We start from the raw sequence: 18,371 nt of genomic DNA on the forward strand, positions 1-18,371 counted from the left end.
AATTTTCACTTCCTTTTCAATATGCGATATTTTGAAAACGCAGAATTTCAACCGCACAAACAAGTAAACAAACGAAAGCTGACAGCCAAACGCACAGCATGCTGTGATCTGAGCATAAAAAGCCATCACAAATACATGCGTACAACACAAATGTATGTGGATAGCTTATTTTCGATACACTCCTTAAATAATACCATGCAGAGTTCCCGAATTTAGATTTATCATATTCATATTCCAGCAGACTATATTTTTGTATCGTCTAGTCGTAGTGAAACAAGTGACGTTCGCATTGATACTCTCTATTGTTGGAGTGAAAGATGTAAATACTTCGTCTTTATTCGTTTGTTTTGAATGTCATCATTTATAAATGAAACAAAATTTTTATCCCAAATATGTATATACATGAAACGTTGAATAGGAAATTATTTTTTTTGTTTGAATGTACAATACAAGAGGGACTAAGAAAGCTTCATAACTTTAAAAATTTGTTACAAATCTCCGGAACCAGAAGTCAAAGTCATTTGATCTTCGAACTTGATCGATGACCTCCATTTGAAAGTTACGTTTTCCAGCAATTCTAATACCTTTTTATAGAGAAGGACAAAGAATAAATTAAAAGGCATGTTCCTTAGTTTTGTCTCTAAAGTATATTGAAAAATTAAGACCTGTAAAGCTGTAAATTTACAAAATATGTTTATCTGTGTAGTCGTCAATTGTATAATAGTACAAGAGAAGAATCGGTAGCACTTCAATCTTAATCTTGCATTACTGAAGCTTTGAAAATGAAGCTCCCTTTTCTGCATTTGCATTTATTTGTATTCCAATTACAATTTCAATACAATAATACTATACTATTTTTCACTGAATAAAGTTCAAATTCGCACGCACTCCCTTTCCTTCCCTACGTTCAAGATTAGAATAATTTAACGCTGATTAGTCACTCCTCTTTGGCATCTCTGGAAAAACCGACAACTACTGTCGCGGCAACCTAACAAACAAAAGTCTCACTTCGTTTAGCCTCGCGGATCGAATACCGCTCCGTAGAACAACGGCAGCCGGGTGGGATCGTGACGAACATAAATCAGGAACGGCTCATTGGCATTGAAAACGACCGCCGGACCGGCTTTGTCTACCAGAGTCATCGTGACCGCAGCACCCTCCGTGCCGCGTTCGTCGACGCTGAGATTAACTTTGTGCTGGATCTGACTCACGAAAAGTGGCAGTCGTCCCTGCACGGACTGATCGAGCATCAGACGGAGGTTGCTGTGCTGGGGGCTGAAGATCGATTTGATGCCGAGCCGGCGGAATGATTTTTCCAGATTTGTACTGCTCTCCAACTGCATCCGGGGAAACTGCAACGAGGTGCTACGCATTTTCATCTTGGAAATCATCGAATCCAGTCCCGCTGCCGTCAGTTGATTCTGTAGACTTCTTAGCTTGGCTCGAGTGGAGTTCTGCGGCATAAGGACGTACATCGTGGTGGCGTTGTCGCTATACGGCAAACCAACCATGCGGAGTCCCAAACTCCGCTCAAAATGATACGGCAAACAACCACTCAACAGCATCATGTCCACTTTGATGGCCGGTCGGGCCGAACCGTCAGGATAGAATTTTCTCGGTTTGGTAGATTTAGCCAAGAATTCCGTCATCCAGGATGCTTTGAAGTACAGCGTGCTGGCAATGGTCATTAGCGTGTCCGGCGAAAATTGACCGTTCGTCACTTCGCGGATCTTTCCGTTAGTTGCTTGGTTCACCCATTTGTTGATTTGCGAAGCAGATGCTAACGAGTCCCGGAAGTTTACGTTTTGTGTGGTTGCTCCATACAGTTGGTTGGACAGAGACACGAATTTGTCCCTTAGGGGAAGCTGGCTTTGGGCGAATATACCATTAGCAATGCGAAGGTCCTTTGATCTAGAAAAATGTTAGAAAAGCACCGTTTATTACATGATTTCTGTATATTTCTCAAGAATCTCAAACTTACTTCGAAGCTATGTCGATCGGTTCTTCAGAATCTGGGTAATCGTTCGACGAACAAGACTCAGTCTTCCAAGCGAGCTGCTCCAGTTCTTGTGGTTTGTTGGCTAGCAAATTGTTCATCAATGCAGCCGCCCTGCTATGATACGAGCTAACCGTTGTTCTATCACCCTGTTTCATAGCGCTCATCAGTTCCGTCCGGGTAATTCCATCGGCTCCCAGCAGCAGCAAGTTTATGATACCCATAATGCTAGCGGGAGAGAAGACTTCAACGGCACTGTTTTCATCCGTGGAACCGCGGCCTATACTAAGGGCAAGATCCACCACGGCACGGGAAAGTTGTGCGTCATTCCGGGGTGCGATCGTGCTCTGTGATGAGGCGCCCCCCAATCGTGAACTGATGCTTTTACTAGCCGACAGTTTCGATGCCGAACCGGCAGGATCCGCTGTGTACCGGGACCGACGGTCATCAATTCGGGCAAGATTGCGAATCACCGGGGCCGGACTGAGAATCTCGGTTCTTCCATCGGCATAACTTATGTAGCGACTAGGTGGGAAGTAGTAATATTGCTGAGCAAACGTGACTGCCGAGCAGCACACGATCGCTAGCCATGTGGCAAGCGGGATTTGCATTTTGCTGTAAATATAAAATAAAATCATGACGCATTAGCTTTTTAGTATTGATATATTTCACTACGACTAACGTTTGCTTTTTTATGATCTGAACGGTTTTCAATTGTAATCAATGACATACTGAATACAACACTCACAACAATAGCGAATTGTTTTAACACAATTTTTACTTGAAAATTTTATCAATTTTGTGAAAGTCAACTGAAACAAATTTTATTTGTAGGATTTGCATTTTTCGGTTTTATCCATTAGAGAATTGAATTGAATTTGGTTCTTTTCAAAAGACATTTCAGATCTTTATAGGAAAAATAAAATATGCAAAGTGGCTTTTTGCGACAAAGTCTACATGTTTAGAAACAGTTCTGTACCCAGGATTTCGTTTCGGGAGGGGCCCACAAATAAGAAATAACGCATCTAACTGATGAATCTTTATGTGTCTAGTTCTAGGTGTGCCTTTAGTATCTTTTTTTTTCAAGCGTGAGTGCAAGTAATTAGCAATTTAAATAAATACTCACATATTTTGGATTGGATAGTGAGATATTGAAGCAATAAGTTCTATGTGTCAAAGGGAAGAGATCGGTTTTTTACATTTCTTTTATCATATCGTCTCATAGTTCGGATTCGTCTTCTGGTATTGGAAAAACAGAGCGAAGAGTATTAAAACCTTCAATTTCAAGGGTGTGTTCTTATAGGTGACGATGTAAAAAGGATCAAATACAAAGAATGGATTCAAATGAAAGGTTTTAAGGTTTCATAGACTTCGATGCTGCCTCAACCGAATTCGGCTTCCGGTTTCGGAACAGGTTGCGGATGTAGCGATCAGGATTCTGAAATCAAACTCACACGGTGCATTGTCTCGAAAAACCAATTTTTTCGAGGTAGTCCACGAAAATTATACTGTGACAAACCCAAAGAGCCGACTACAAAACCATTCCGCCCAATTTCAGTCTATTGCCGTTTAATCATTCCGTTTTCTGGCGTATAATAATGGATCTAAGCTTCGTCAACAGTAACCAACCGACACCAATTTGCATCAGCATAGGCGAACATGCGTCCGAAGTGTGCTCGCGTTCCCGCTCTTTTTAATACTGAGTATGCAAGTGCGGCATCCAGCGGCAGGACATCTTTTTCATTCGCGGAATCTTGCTTAAACTGTGATATGTTTGCTCAGCACTAATCCTCATGGCACTTTCTGGTCATCCAGTGCCATTTCCTTTAATTTTGAAATTGATTTTTGTAATCGTAATGGATGACCTGCCGCTGCGGGCTTCTCTCGAAACCACTATTTCAAAGTGTAGTCTGCAGGAGCAAGCCCAGTAATATTTATTCAACTTGTGCCTCAACAAAATTTTTTGTAATCACTGTGAAAACCGATTTTTGAGCGGACGCCCGGAGGCTGAATTCCACAAACGATTCGAAGAAGTTCGTCGAGATAAACCAAACTTAAACTTCAAAACAAACTTAACTTCGACTTTCGGTTCTGAAGTTACAGGGTAATAAGTATAAGAATAAAAAAAATTAACTTGTTCAGGAATCAGAACAAATTGGCTCAAATGGCACGTTCCCCTTGAGATTTGAAGATTGGTGCCATCAATTTGTTTTTAGCATCATTTTTCCGATATATAAGAGGGAAGGATTGCAAGGAAATGGTAAGGGTTGGACTAGGAGGATGGGAAAAATTGATGACACAAAATCACATAAAAGCAGAAGTAAATTCTGCACCCCTAAGGGATGCTGAACAATCTGCTGGGAATCACATTTAGTGTAAGCAGAACTAAATTCTGAACCTCTACGAGGTCCCGAACAGTCTGCTGTTAATAAAACCTCAAACCCCCGAGAGGATTTAGAGATCTTACAAAAGCGACACCATTCTGCACTCCCGGAAGAGTGCAGAACGATTCGCAGTATGTACGAGCAGAAGTAAATTCGGTACCCCCTAAAGGATGCCAAACAATCTGCTAAACCCTATTTAAGGCGAATACAGATAGGATTAATTCACTCCAGGAAGAACGATGAACCCTTCTGACTATAGCTCTTTACCACATTGGGTGAGAAACGAGAGAATATCCTTCAATTTTAGCTCCGCATACACAGACTCAACCATGTATGGAGAACCAAAAACCCGGATACGTAGTTGCGTCAATGCGGGACAGTTACATTTCAGATGACATGAAGTACCGTAATCGCATTCACACAAATCACACGAATAATACTCAGCACGTTGAATAGTAGCCATGTGATAATTGAGTTTGCGATGTCCAGTCAGAGCTCTGACCAGAATACTGCAATGATGCTTGGAGAAATGCAGTAGACACTTTGACATTTTCAGATTTAAATCGGGTAGAAATGCTTTTGTCTGAGCACAAGTTTGCAAGCTGCGCCAGTAGCTGGCATGTTTAGATGCAGCCCAAGAACGAATCTTGTGCTTTATCCAACTAGCTGGTTCAGGACCAACGAAATCATTCGTTGCACCAGCTCTAGCCAACTCATCAGCCCATTCATTTCCAGTAATACCAGAATGGCCGGGTAAACAGAAGTAAGAAGTAAACAGCATTTGAAATGCTGAGGTCTTCAATTTGAGTTCGACATGCGATCACTAGATTCGACCGTGAGTCATTCGAACTGAGTACTTTTAAGGCTGCCTGACTGTCGGAACAAAAATAAATTCGTTTACCACAGATCCTCTGCTGAAGTGCCGATTGTACTCCACACAGAATCGCGTAGATTTCTGCTTGGAACACAGTACAGTAACTAACTAACAGTACAGTTGACTAACTGTCGCGACTTCTCCTTTCTGCCACCATACAAGACATCCATATAGAATTCGAAGAATAGTCCTACATCAAAACGTGCGATATCAGTACAGTGAACAGTAGTACATATATCTACGAACTTGCACATTTGATTAAATTTGGAATTCTCAATAGTCCAACCTTCCCAATGGCTTTTAGAAAATCTAATTTTCTAAACAGTTCAAATTGAAAATAAAGGAAAGAATAAGGGTGAAGGTTCCCAGCTGTGATAGAACGAACCAAAGTTTCATCACTACCGGAACGGTAAACAAGAAAATATACCGTGACGAATACCTGAAGAAGAATTCCAACGAATACCTAAAGAACCATTCCAACGCAGCCATGACGCTTTCTCGCTATTCTGGCCTATTTTAGAATGCTATAAAGCGAATGGAGTCCATGTTGTATCGAAAGAGGCTGATCCACGTTGCTACCCCGAATTGCGACCTATAGACAAAAGCAGCTAAATCGGTTGCAGAGAATTCTGCACAGACCTTAAGGTGAAATGTAGCGTCATAAAATGCGCGCAAAATTTTGTCCGCTTCAGTTGAACGAACCGTCGCACAAAGCGTACCAAGAAAAACGGCCACATAGAAACAAGAACTTTTTTCGATGATTGAGCGCAGTGGGTTTACCTCTCGTTATATTGGCTTGTAAAAAAGACGGGACGTAATGGATTTTAGAATTCTTCACACTTTGAATATATGCTGATTCAATCATCATTGTTAGTGATTACTCTTACACTAGAGCTATAAATCATGAGTAATTATGAATGATTAACATGAGGTTATATGTATATGTATTGACTAACTTGCTAACCATGTATATGCCTGATTTTAGTAGCAAGCATCGGTTCTCCTTCAAAAGAACGGTTGAAGACAAGAGAACATTCAAGTATTTTCGATATCTTTGCCAGTCGTTCACCAGGCCCTTCCCGCCGATGAGATAGAATTTACGTAAAAGTATTCACCATTAACTTTTTTTCGGAAGCGACTTTCGGAATTGTATAGCATGATGAGTCTAGAAATGTCTGTTTCAACGATAACGAACCGAAGACCAAACAGCCTCTGGCCTCCGGTGCCAGCAATCATCAATAGTTTAATAATTACAACTAATAGTTCATCATACCATGCAGTTAAAATTATTTAGTGAATCTTTTCTCAAGCACATATTTGGGGCACGAAATTGAATATAAAGTTATTTCGTAGTTCCTTATTATTCAATCGATTTTGAAAGCAAAATCAAGCATTGATTCATTGTATTCATAATAATTGAAAAACCAATGAATTCCAATAAGTTTTCCATGCTGACTGGCTCGAAGCTGGCCCTCAATGTTTATCACATTGTTTGTATAAATGACAGCTACTTAGAAAATAAACGATTTCTTACAATACTCATTTTATTGTATTCAAGTCGTTTTTATTTCAACACAAAACCCAATGCTGCATAAATTCGCGTCATTATTTTCTATCTATTTTTTGCTCACGATATAATGCCACCGTGCCCACCGTGCATTTCTCACACCACCTCAATACGAAACAGCAGCGCGCAAGCAATAAAAAAAATGCAGAAAAGTTTATGAAAACTTTTTCAATTTTCGGTTGTTTTCGCTAAAATTTTATAATTTTGAGTTGCATTTTCAGATTCTTTGTGAAATTCTGCTACAAATACTACTTTTCAGTTCTAAAATCATCCCCGTGGGACGGAACAGTGACCGTTTATACATTTAAAAAAACCAATTACGGCTCGGCAAAGCAAAATTTCAAAATTCTAAGAATACTTAGTTATGATAAATTTGATTTCGAAAACTTAAGTGTTTTTGGTTTTTCAAAAATCGGTCTAGTTTTTGAATAATTGATCAAAAACGCGATTTTCGCATTCCGCTACATTTCACCTTAATGGATGGAGTAAACTCAAAAGTTTGTAGTTTCTTCATGCAGCCCAATTGAGTAACTGTAATTAGGTTTAAGATGACTAATAATTCACAATTGAATGAATAAAAAATTGGATCTTGAATTGAAATAACAGCAAATTTGTTTTATTCCAAATTTAATCTTTCCAGATTTTGTCGAGAACAAGCATTATGCTGAAATCAAGTTTATTTCGAAAGATCTAGAATACTAATAGTACCCTACCTGAAAACTGTCACCAGAAATATTGAAAAATCTTATTAAACTTATTTTTTCTTTGGTGGTAAGACTCTAAATAATCGCTGTTTAATCAGTTTCTTCAAAACTAACAGTAACAACATTAACTACTTTTTCATACTCGCCGGTTACGTCACTGGCATTACCCAGTTCTTTTTCGCTTTGTTTATCGTTTCGAGCATTACAGCTTCCCATTAGTCCATAAATAGGTACCAGTGAATTTCCATTCTGCACTATATTAGCATTTCTTATTCCAACTAGTTGAGATGCCTGTTGTCAGTATAAAAATTACTCTACACTCAGAACAACTTTAAGAAAAATTCAAACAGAAACTGCTAGAACGGCTGCTCGACAGACAGGTTGGAATTCTACCTATGCATTCAGTATCTATTGCACATAGTTGCTATTGTAATTTGCAATACAAATAGCATGTGCTAGCGTAGACTGCCGCAAGCTTCTTTTTTTTTACTGTTCGAGTTCTAAGTTGATTGATGGTTTTCATCCGTCATATTGCTTACGATTCGCACGTTCAGCAATAATTTGTGAATATAAACTAGTCAAGCTAATTGTAGTATTTCCAAGTTTCTTTTGATATATTATTCAAACCTTGTTTTGACAAAGGTCAAATTTTTCTATCATCAAAATTAATCACAAAAACTTGTCACTAGTAGTACAACGTGAATGTGTACATCAATTTTACATTCATTTTACAGACGTTTTTCTGCAGACATGTGCCATAAAATCAGTAACCGTGGACCAGAAAGCTCCGTAACAGGGCACTTTTATTGACCCGCTAAACATTGAGCAATTCTGGGACAAATCGTCCATAAAAGGCAAAATTTTGGCCGACACCATTGGATTTGTGTGAAACTTTGCATGAGTGACAGGTATGGGAAATAAAGTATTTTTCACTAGTCTAGAGATTCTTTTCACTCTAGACTAAAATGGTGCAAAAATTTTAAAGAAAAGTGCGCCATCCACAATATTGACCCTGTAAAACAACGTTCTGAGAACGAAGTAAGAACTTGATGTTGAAAAAACCACCATCCCTCCCACCCCTCCTGCGCACGGGCTTGAGTTATATAAATTTTTTAATTAGAAATAAACTGAAAATCAGCACGAAAACGTGCAAAATCGGAAAAGAATAAGAAGAAAACGAATTAACAATTCCGTCCGTTCACTCAATTCCGATAGATTTCCGAACAAACCGAGACACTGTTTGTTTACCTTGATTGTCCTTACAAGTAAAAGTAGTAACCATTGAAGGGTTCAAAACCAGATTGGCATACGTTGGGTATTCCAAGAATGGTATTATGTTCAGAGCATAAACAAGTTTACGCATGTGATTGGCTAATATTTTTCCAACAAGATTTGCATCGGTGCGTTCAATACACGGAATTTCGCTCTCAACGGTAATGACATAATGAACTCTCCAAAGTTCATTGAAGCTTGAGTCGCATGTTGATTCATGGGGTATGCAACACATCTGTTCTGATAATCAGTCCGTATTCCGACGTGACGACAATCATGAATCATATGTTTTTATTTAACCTACTGAAACGAATTCAACTTGGCAAGTCATTAGAAAGGTACTTGAACTCACTTATTTACCAAAACTCCTCAGCTGTTCATACGATTTAAGTCGTCTTTAAATATTCAACAAACTGGAATATGTCTTACAAATTGAATAATACTTTTTAATCTTAAAAAATTCTCTGATTTACAAGGATATTTTTCAACATGTTTTTAAATAGATTCTTAAGTTATGGTTACCGAGATATCAGCGCAAATCGAAAATTTTCCTAAAGACTGTTTTTGAAAGCATGGATGCAGTCACAGAAAACAGATACACAAGCTCACATATAAACATGTGTGTAAAATTTGCTCATTCAGCGTGGCGAACACTTGCAGATGTCACCACGATCGACACGAGGTGCCACCATGATTTGGGTGCCGCTTTTCACATGAGAAACAATTTTGGGTGCAACATTCTATTCACGTTAGATTTCTGTTTTGCTGTTGCTTAACATAACAAGTTTGTTTTTGTTTTATTCCGATCGAATTTTCGTGTAATTTATGCGACATGGAAAAAATGTTGTCTCTAACACTTAGGGAAGTCGTGTGATAAGTGTAAAAATGGTTATAGTTGAAAAATGTCTATAATAGGCAGGAGGATCAGACCCGATCAGATGGTAATAACAGAATTATAACAACTGGAGTAATTTATTTCAGAAATATTTTGTAACAATTTTTGTAAGATTTCTGGCTGGTAAGCTGTTAAAATAACAAAAATCATAACAAAAAAGACTCTAGCGGGAACAAAATCGTAACAGATTTTGAAACGTTTGTATCACAATTATTATTGAATTTGATATAACTACAGAAGTCCGAGCAGGAATTTATAACAATAGCAAATTTAACACAGAAAAACTATATTACAGCCAACTTTTAGCATCGTTTCAATCCAAAATTGTTGAATGATTTTTTAATTAAATGAATTATATTTATTTAGTGGTCTGATTTCTTCTTTTAGTTTTTTGAAATTCTGATCATTATTTTTCGTTATAAGTAACGGAAGTAACGTAACGGAAGAACTTATTTTTTGTCGTGAATACGACTTACTTTACTATGGGGCGCCTTTTCAAAATTAGCCATATGAAAGAATGGGCAGATCTTAATCGTGAATATCTCGACTTGTATTAATGGTAGCAACATAATTCTTTCACCATTTCATCAAAAATATGATCAGGAATTCAGGATAATATTTTGAACAGTGTGCGATAACCACAAACAACTTAAAAATTAAGTTTTCTTAAAATTTGAAAACAACGCGGAAAACTCTTTACTTTCGCTTGGGTTTTTCGCGCAAGGACGACGATTTTGAGGTAGTCAGGCAGATATCTTCAACTGAATGCGTATAAAAGGGGAACCGTGGTCGAAAATCGATCATCATTCGTCATCTAACACTCGATGTGGATCGACGAATAACCTACTACGACTAATTTCGATTTTGTTTTATTTTTTATTCGCAGTTGTCTACCTACCCAAGCTATGGGTAAAAACCGCCATAGATCCGAGAAGGATCCAAAGGATGCTAAGCGTCTGAAGCCAAGTGATGTACAGGTAAACGACCGTTTGCTGAGTAAAAACCAATATGCTGATCTGCCAGTAGATGTCGAAGAGGAACTGCAGAAGAAGGAAAAAATGCCGCCTTTCTACCTGAAGGGCTTCCCACCAACTCTACGCTCGGATTTCAACACACTGATCAGCAAAGGACTACAGGCAACAATCCGTTTATGTACTGAAGGCTACAAAATAACTGTTCCGGCTTTGAACCACTACAAAGGAGTGGAATGCTATCTGAAGCAGACAAAAGCGGAATACTTTACACACGATATTGCCGCCAACAAACCTATGAAGGTTGTACTTCGAGGACTACCCGACATGATGGAAGCCGAACTAAAGCAGGCACTGTCGGAGGCTGGACTAAAGCCTTTGATGGTATTTAAAATGAAGCGACATAATACGGACAAAAAGTTCAGAGATCAACTGTACCTGATTCATCTGGAGAAGGGCTCCATCACCATGAGTCAACTGAAAACGATTAAATCGTTATTTCACATAATCGTCGAATGGCAAAAGTATAAACCGGTACATCGGGATGTCACACAGTGCACGAACTGTTTGAACTACGGCCATGGAGCGAGGAATTGCCACATGAAAAGTCGGTGCGGGAAATGTGCCGAACCACACAATACCAACGATTGCCTACTAGATGACATCGCTGTAAAATGTGTGAACTGTGATAGCGACCATCCATCTACTAGCAAATCGTGTCCCAAACGTGCTGAGTTCACAAAAATTCGACAACAGGCGTCCCGTAAACAATCAACGCGCAAGAATGTTCCACAGAAGGATGAAGTTAATTTCTCACGGCTCCCACCGAAGAGGGATATTCCGAATTTGCCGCCACTTCCTCGCAGCAATCCAAAGACTTCAGCCGCTGGATCTCAAAAAGAATCTTCCTCAAGAATCCCTCCTGGATGGGGCAATAATCAACCACAAGCAAGGGATGACTCTGGTGATTTATTCTCTGCTGAACAACTGATCGTCATTTTTGAAACAATGACAACAAAACTACGAAACTGCAGAACGCGGTTAGATCAAATCAACGCCTTAGGCAAATTCATCATCGAATATGCAATATAATGAGTTGGTTATAGTAAATTGGAATGCTTGCTCACTCAGGAGCAAAACTGCTGAATTGTCCGACTTTCTTCAAGAGAAGAATGCCGATATTGCTATTTTAACTGAAACTCATCTTAAACCTGAAATTTCTATTTTTATTTCCAATTACAGGATTCACAGGCTCGACAGGACAACTACCAGAGGAGGGGGAGTTGCCATTGCCGTTAAACGATCCATTCAGCACAGGCTTCTGTCAGCCTTTAAATTGCAACTCATAGAAGCCATCGGAATTGAGATTACAACGACGATGGGACCCATCATCATCATTGCAGCGTACTGCCCCAAACAAACCAATCTTCGAGATGGTACGTGTGCATCATTGAAGCGAGATCTGGCTATGCTCACTCGACGACAGAACAAATTCATCATTGCTGGGGACCTGAACGCACGGCATGAGCTGTGGGGAAACAGAAGACAGAATCGAAACGGATTCGTACTTGCCGAAGATTACGAAGCTGGACAATACAACATCTTCGCTCCGGATCAACCAACGCGACTTTCCAGATCGGGAGTTCATTCCATTTTGGATATATTCATCAGCAACATCGCCATAGACAGCTCTCCGGTTGTTTTCAACGAGCTCTCTTCCGACCACTTTCCAGTAATATTGACGTTGGGATCTTCACCAGAAACAGTGCCTATTCAACCTCGGAGGAACTATTATCGCACCGATTGGGTCCAATTTCAACAAATCGCCGACCAACATATTAATATCGATCTGCCACTTGATTCCCCGATGGAAATCGATGCAGCCCTATCTTCCTTCCAGCATTCAATCACAGTCGCTCGTGATAGGACGGTTCCAGTACAACATATGCCGAGTTCCTCTCTTCAAATCGACAGTGTCACCAAGAAACTCATCCGACTTCGGAATATCTACCGGAGGCAGTATCAACGAACTGGCATTCTAGATAGGAAGACTACTTATAACAACTTAACTAGGATAATCCAGGAAAGGATATCTGAGCTTCGCAACAGGAACTTCCAGCAAAAGCTTCGAGAAATTCTCCCACATTCAAAGCCCTTCTGGTCCTTAACGAAGGTGCTTAAGAAAAAACCGAAGCCTATTCCTCCTCTGATGTCACCCCAGGACGCAGCTGAAGGAATACCTTTAATCACACCAGTAGAGAAGGCAAATGCGCTAGGCCAGCAGTTTGTGTGTTCTCACAATTTAGGACTTAACATTGTTAGTCCATATGAAAGAGCCGTTGCTGATAGCGTAGCTGAGGTTGACCAATCAGACAGCTTGGTTCCTGAGGAAAGTAGAGTCACTGCGAATGAGCTGATGGCTTTTGTGAAAAAATCCAAAAATATGAAGGCCCCCGGTTTCGACAACACATTCAACATTGAGCTGAAACATTTGAGTATTCGCTCATTTGTCTTCTTAGCTAAACTTTTTAACAGGTGCTGGGAGCTTGGTTACTTCCCTTCAATGTGGAAGTTAGCTAAAGTTATCCCAGTTTTGAAACCGGGGAAAGATCCTTCCTTTTCCAAGAGCTATCGGCCCATCAGCTTACTCTCTGCCCTATCCAAGCTGTTTGAAAAGTCAATACAAAGGCGAATTCTTGCTTTCGCAGATGAACAGGATATATTTCTGGAAGAACAGTTTGGGTTCCGGAAAGGAAGATCCACCATCCACCAACTCACAAGGGTTAACAACGTCATCCAGCAAAACAAATCAGTGTCCAAAACGACTGCCATGGCAATATTGGATATTGAAAAGGCATTCGATAATGTGTGGCACGATGGACTGGTGTTCAAACTGCATCGGTATAATTTTCCCATGTATCTTATTAAAATTATCAAAAATTATCTTGCAGATAGAGCATTCCAGGTTTCTCTGAATAATGCACTTTCAGAAAGATTTACTATTCCTGCTGGTGTACCCCAGGGAAGTATCCTAGGTCCCATTCTATACAACATTTTCACATCAGACATCCCACCTCTTCCAGGTGGTGGTGTTCTGTCACAATTTGCTGATGATACTGCCATTCTTTACAAAGGTCGTGTCATTAATGCTCTGAAGAATAAACTACAGACAGTTCTGGACGCTTTAACGGAATATTTTACAAGCTGGAAAATTGTGATCAATGCAGCAAAAACTCAGGTCATCTTGTTTCCACATTCAAGATCTTCAAAACTTGTTCCATCAGACGAATGCAGAATACGATTCGGTGATGAGGTCATTCAATGGTCCGATGAAGTTATCTATCTAGGACTCACCTTTGACAGACATCTGATATTCAGGTCACATGTTGACAAAATCGTTCAAAAATGCAGCGTACTCATTAGGTCTCTGTATCCGCTGATTTGTAGAACATCTAAACTATGCCTGAAGAATCAGATGGCTGTCTATAAACAAATCATCTACCCCGCAATTGAATACGCAGTCCCTGTTTGGCGGGGCTGTGCACGAACACACAAACTTAGGCTTCAGCGCATTCAAAGTAAGATTTTAAAGATGATTCTAAATCTACCCCCTTGGACAAGGACTAGTGAAGTACATGAGATGGCCTCCCTGGATATACTAGAACAAAAATTCGAACAATACTGCACGAAATTTGAGGAGAGGTGCTCAATCTCTGAAATACAAATAATTCAAAATTTGTACGTATTAGGTTAGGGATAGTTATAAGTAGGTAGACATTTTATAAATAATTAAAATAAATATTATGATTAAACATTAGTATGTAAAACAAGAATAACTAAAACACCTAATATTAATAACGAATCGTATGAACAACAAAGATGAAAGGCCAAAGGGTCAAAACACTTGTACTGTAAAATGTTGATGTAATAAACAAAAATAAGATTAATAAACAGATATTTATGCAAAAAAAAAAAAATGCGAAAATCGATCATTTCTTTTCGTGCGTTCGATGGAAGCAGACGTCGTGGGAGTGGAATCATCAACCAGCAGCGACGGAGAATGCACCTTCTGCGTGGTTAAAAAGTCGTGCTTAGTCTCTTATGATGTCCATTTTCGGTTCATTATTTTTGTTTTTATGTTACGTTGGTAAAACAACATGATTAATAAATAACATGCTTCAGGATCAAGTAAACATTTTCAGTAGGTCTTGCTTTTCAATGTCTGCTTTTGCTTTACCATTAAACTATTAATCTATCACATCACTTGAGGCAGAGGGTTCAAAGTGATATCCGGGTAGAAAATTACCCAAGAGTTACGAGCTTTGAAAGAAATGCATTCTTCAAGTAACGCATTTTCGAACCATGATTAATTTTCGTAGGAGAAGAGTTATTGCTCATGATTTCATGATAAGTTAAAATGATTGGTTTCATGATTTTCTAATCATAACCGCAGTAACGGATTTCTTTCCGTGTATGGTATGGCAAACTATTTGTGGCTGCGGTAAGATTTCGCAACCCTTCAGCACAATTACTTCGATGGATAGCGAAATGTATATCAAGGGATGTTTACAAAAGCATCTAAAGCGTGATTTTTGTTCAGTTTGGTTTATAATTAAATCATGAATCGTCGTTTGGTCTATTATGTATTCAATAATGGGCGCTGGCAAAGTTGGAGGAAGATCCACATTTTTATCGAAAAATTGTGTTCAGCGACGATGCTCATTTCTGGTTGAATGGATACGTCAACAAGCAAACCTGTCGCATCTGGAGTGAAGATCAACCAGAAGCATTTCAAGAGCTTCCAATGCATCCCAAAAAAGTCACTGTTTGGTGTGGATGCCACAGGCCCATAGGTGGCATTATCGGGCCATACTTCTTTAAAGGCGACGATGGGCAGAACGTTACTGTGATTGGCGAATAAAGAGTGTATCGAAAATAAGCTAACCACATACAATTGTGTTGTACGCATGTATTTGTGATGGTCTTTTTTTTGCGCAGATCACAGCATGCTGTGCGTTTGGCTGTCATCTTTCGTTTGTTTACTTGTTTGTGCAATTGAAATTCTACGTTTTCAAAATGTCGCGTATTGAAAAAGAAGTGAAAATTAAGGTACTGGACACATGGCTAAGTGAGAAGAGTATTACTATGCGAAAATTGGCGAAGCGGTTTGGAATTCATCATGCCAGTGTTAAAACCATCATTATTAAGTTTGGGGAACACTATTCTTTGTATGAGCTACCAGGAAGAAGTAGAAAACCCGGTTCTACCTACGCGAAACTGGACCAGAAAGTGGTATCTCTAATCATCCAGAACAAATCAATGTCAATATGTGATTTTGCCAAAACATCAGGAACGAGTATCGGAATGATCCAGTGTATCAAAAGGCGAAATCACCTGAAGATCTACAAGAAGCAGAAAATTTCGAAGCAGAGTGTAGTACAGAAGAAGCGAGCAGTAACAAGGGCTCGGAAATTGTATTCGCGTGTTTTGCAGTGTCCGGATGCATGCGTTTTGATGGACGATGAGACTTATGTAAAGGAGGACTCAAAAACCCTTCCAGGTCCACAATACTTTACTGTCGTCGTTTGGAAGATGTGAGCGACGCGGACAGGTCGATTCAAGTGAAAAAATTCGGTCGAAAGGTACTGGTACGGCAAGCAATATGTTCCTGTGGTTCTAAGCCAACCATTTTTTACACTCCCGGAATTATAAATGCAGAAATCTATCGATCTGAGTGTCTCCAGAAGAGATTGCTTCCTTTATATAAGAAGCGTAGTACACCTCCACTGTTTTGGCTGGATTTAGCGTCGGCTCACTATGCCAAAACCACTCTCAATTGGTATGCGGAAAAGGGTATACATTTCGTTGAGAAAAATATCAATCCACTAAATTTCCCTCAGCTTCGACCCATCGAACGTTACTGGGCAAGCGTGAAGAGGGTCTTCAAGAAGACTGGTAAGGCAGCTGGGAACATGCAGGAGTTCAAAAAAAATTTGGGCTCAAGCGTTCACAAAATGCGATGCAATACTTGTCCGGAACTTGATGAAGAGCGTTCGATCAAAAGTTCGAAAATTTGTGAAGGAATAACTTAGATTTCATCCGGTTTTCATGCTCAAGTTTAACCTCGTACAATAACGGATCAATTTTTAGTTTGAATAAAATATCGTTTTTTATCATAATTTTAAAGAAAAATTTGTGGATAGCTTATTTTCGATACACTCCTTATTTTTGTCCAAAATGGAAGAATTGGACATACCAAACATGTGCTTTCAACAAGACGGTACACATCCCACACGGCACGCGAAACAATGACCGCCTTCGGTGAACAGCTTATCTCACGTTTTAGGCCCGTCAATTGGCTGCCTAGATCGTGTGATTTAACGCCTTTGGACTACATACTTATTATGGGGCCACGTTAAAGCCAATGTCTACAAGAATAAGCCAGAATTATGATGCGTAGAACCGACATCGGATAACATCTAAGTTACACAGTCCGTAGGTCCGTTTTCACAAATCGATACGATCTGACTTGCTTACATACGTAAAATTTTAATCGCATTAATAATTTATCGACACTCTAGAGGGTGAACGTTACCCAATCCATTCGCATCGGTTCCGTTGGGTGGCCCGGAATCGTTTCAAAGTAGATCTACGAATTTTACGAATTTTTTGTCGATGGAATAACAATTGATTATTGATACTCTTCCGAGAGTACCGGCGCATTCAATCGTATCAAATAAATCAAGTGTTGAAATTCGTCAATCAGAAATAATTTCGGTTTTAGCGCTATTTATCAACGCTACTATCTATCAATAGTCGTTGAGGTGCAGGCCTTCACTTATTTTCAGAGCTGGAAATGCGGTGATGTTTATCTCACCAAGTCACAGAAATAATTTACATACTGCTGGATTTTACAAAACCACTTCATTTTGAAATGCTAATTATCACTAATAAATTCCGACGTCATTCCACCGAGGCATCAACAGTTTATTTTATTTTATCACTCGTTTGTGCTGATATCTGCTTTTTTTCTCATCAACAACAATAATCACCACTTCATTTGCTGTGTCAACCGGAAAACTTTGGGCTCACAATGCAGCTACGATATTCAGTGTTTGTTTCATTATTTTCCACTTCAGAAAAAAGAAAATTTCAATATGCAAATTAAACTTACAATTCACTCTGAAAAATTCACTGCTATTCTGGACTACAATTCTCTTTTCGCCCGAACAATCTCAACTCGATCACGTGTACGAAGGGAACAATAATGGCGCTGTTCCGATTTCAACTGCTTCGCGATACTGAAAGCTTCCCAGCTTGGCAGTCCTATTATATAGAGAGATGAATCATTTTTTCACCCAGACTGTGCTGGTTGCGCTCAATATTAGTGTGCCTTGGGTGCCTAGAAGGCCCGTCTGTCAGTGAAGGCAGCAGCAGCAGCAGCAGCAGGAGCCAAATCGAAGTGACGTGCGCGCGCGACCGGGCAAAACTGAACGCCGTGTGGTGTACTGGAATCTCTCTCTCTGGTAAATGTATTCAAAGTTTCGCCGTTTCGCGAATGCCGTTTTGCACCGACTACGGAGACTACAAACAAAGTTAGCGATAACCTGTGAAAATTATTACTTAATTACTGGTGATCAGATCGGGTGCTACAAATGTTTGAACAGCTTCTGTTTGGTTTCTGGGGTGACTGATCAGGTGCTGCTTA

General features: G+C 39.5%; 1 protein-coding gene across 1 annotated transcript; it reads right to left on the reverse strand.

Moving 5' to 3' along the window:
• Positions 1-628: 628 nt before the first annotated feature.
• Positions 629-18,145, reverse strand: LOC131430595 (serine protease inhibitor 28Dc-like). The gene is made up of 3 exons (XM_058595679.1): positions 17,838-18,145; positions 1,982-2,611; positions 629-1,911 (listed from the first exon to the last, which is right to left on the reverse strand). The coding sequence occupies exons 2-3, from the start codon at positions 2,605-2,607 to the stop codon at positions 1,014-1,016; spliced, it is 1,524 nt and encodes a 507-aa protein (XP_058451662.1). The 5' UTR covers positions 2,608-2,611; positions 17,838-18,145; the 3' UTR covers positions 629-1,013.
• Positions 18,146-18,371: the final 226 nt, after the last annotated feature.

The sequence above is a fragment of the Malaya genurostris genome, chromosome 2 (genome assembly GCF_030247185.1).
Source record: "Malaya genurostris strain Urasoe2022 chromosome 2, Malgen_1.1, whole genome shotgun sequence".
Classification (NCBI taxonomy): domain Eukaryota; kingdom Metazoa; phylum Arthropoda; class Insecta; order Diptera; family Culicidae; genus Malaya; species Malaya genurostris.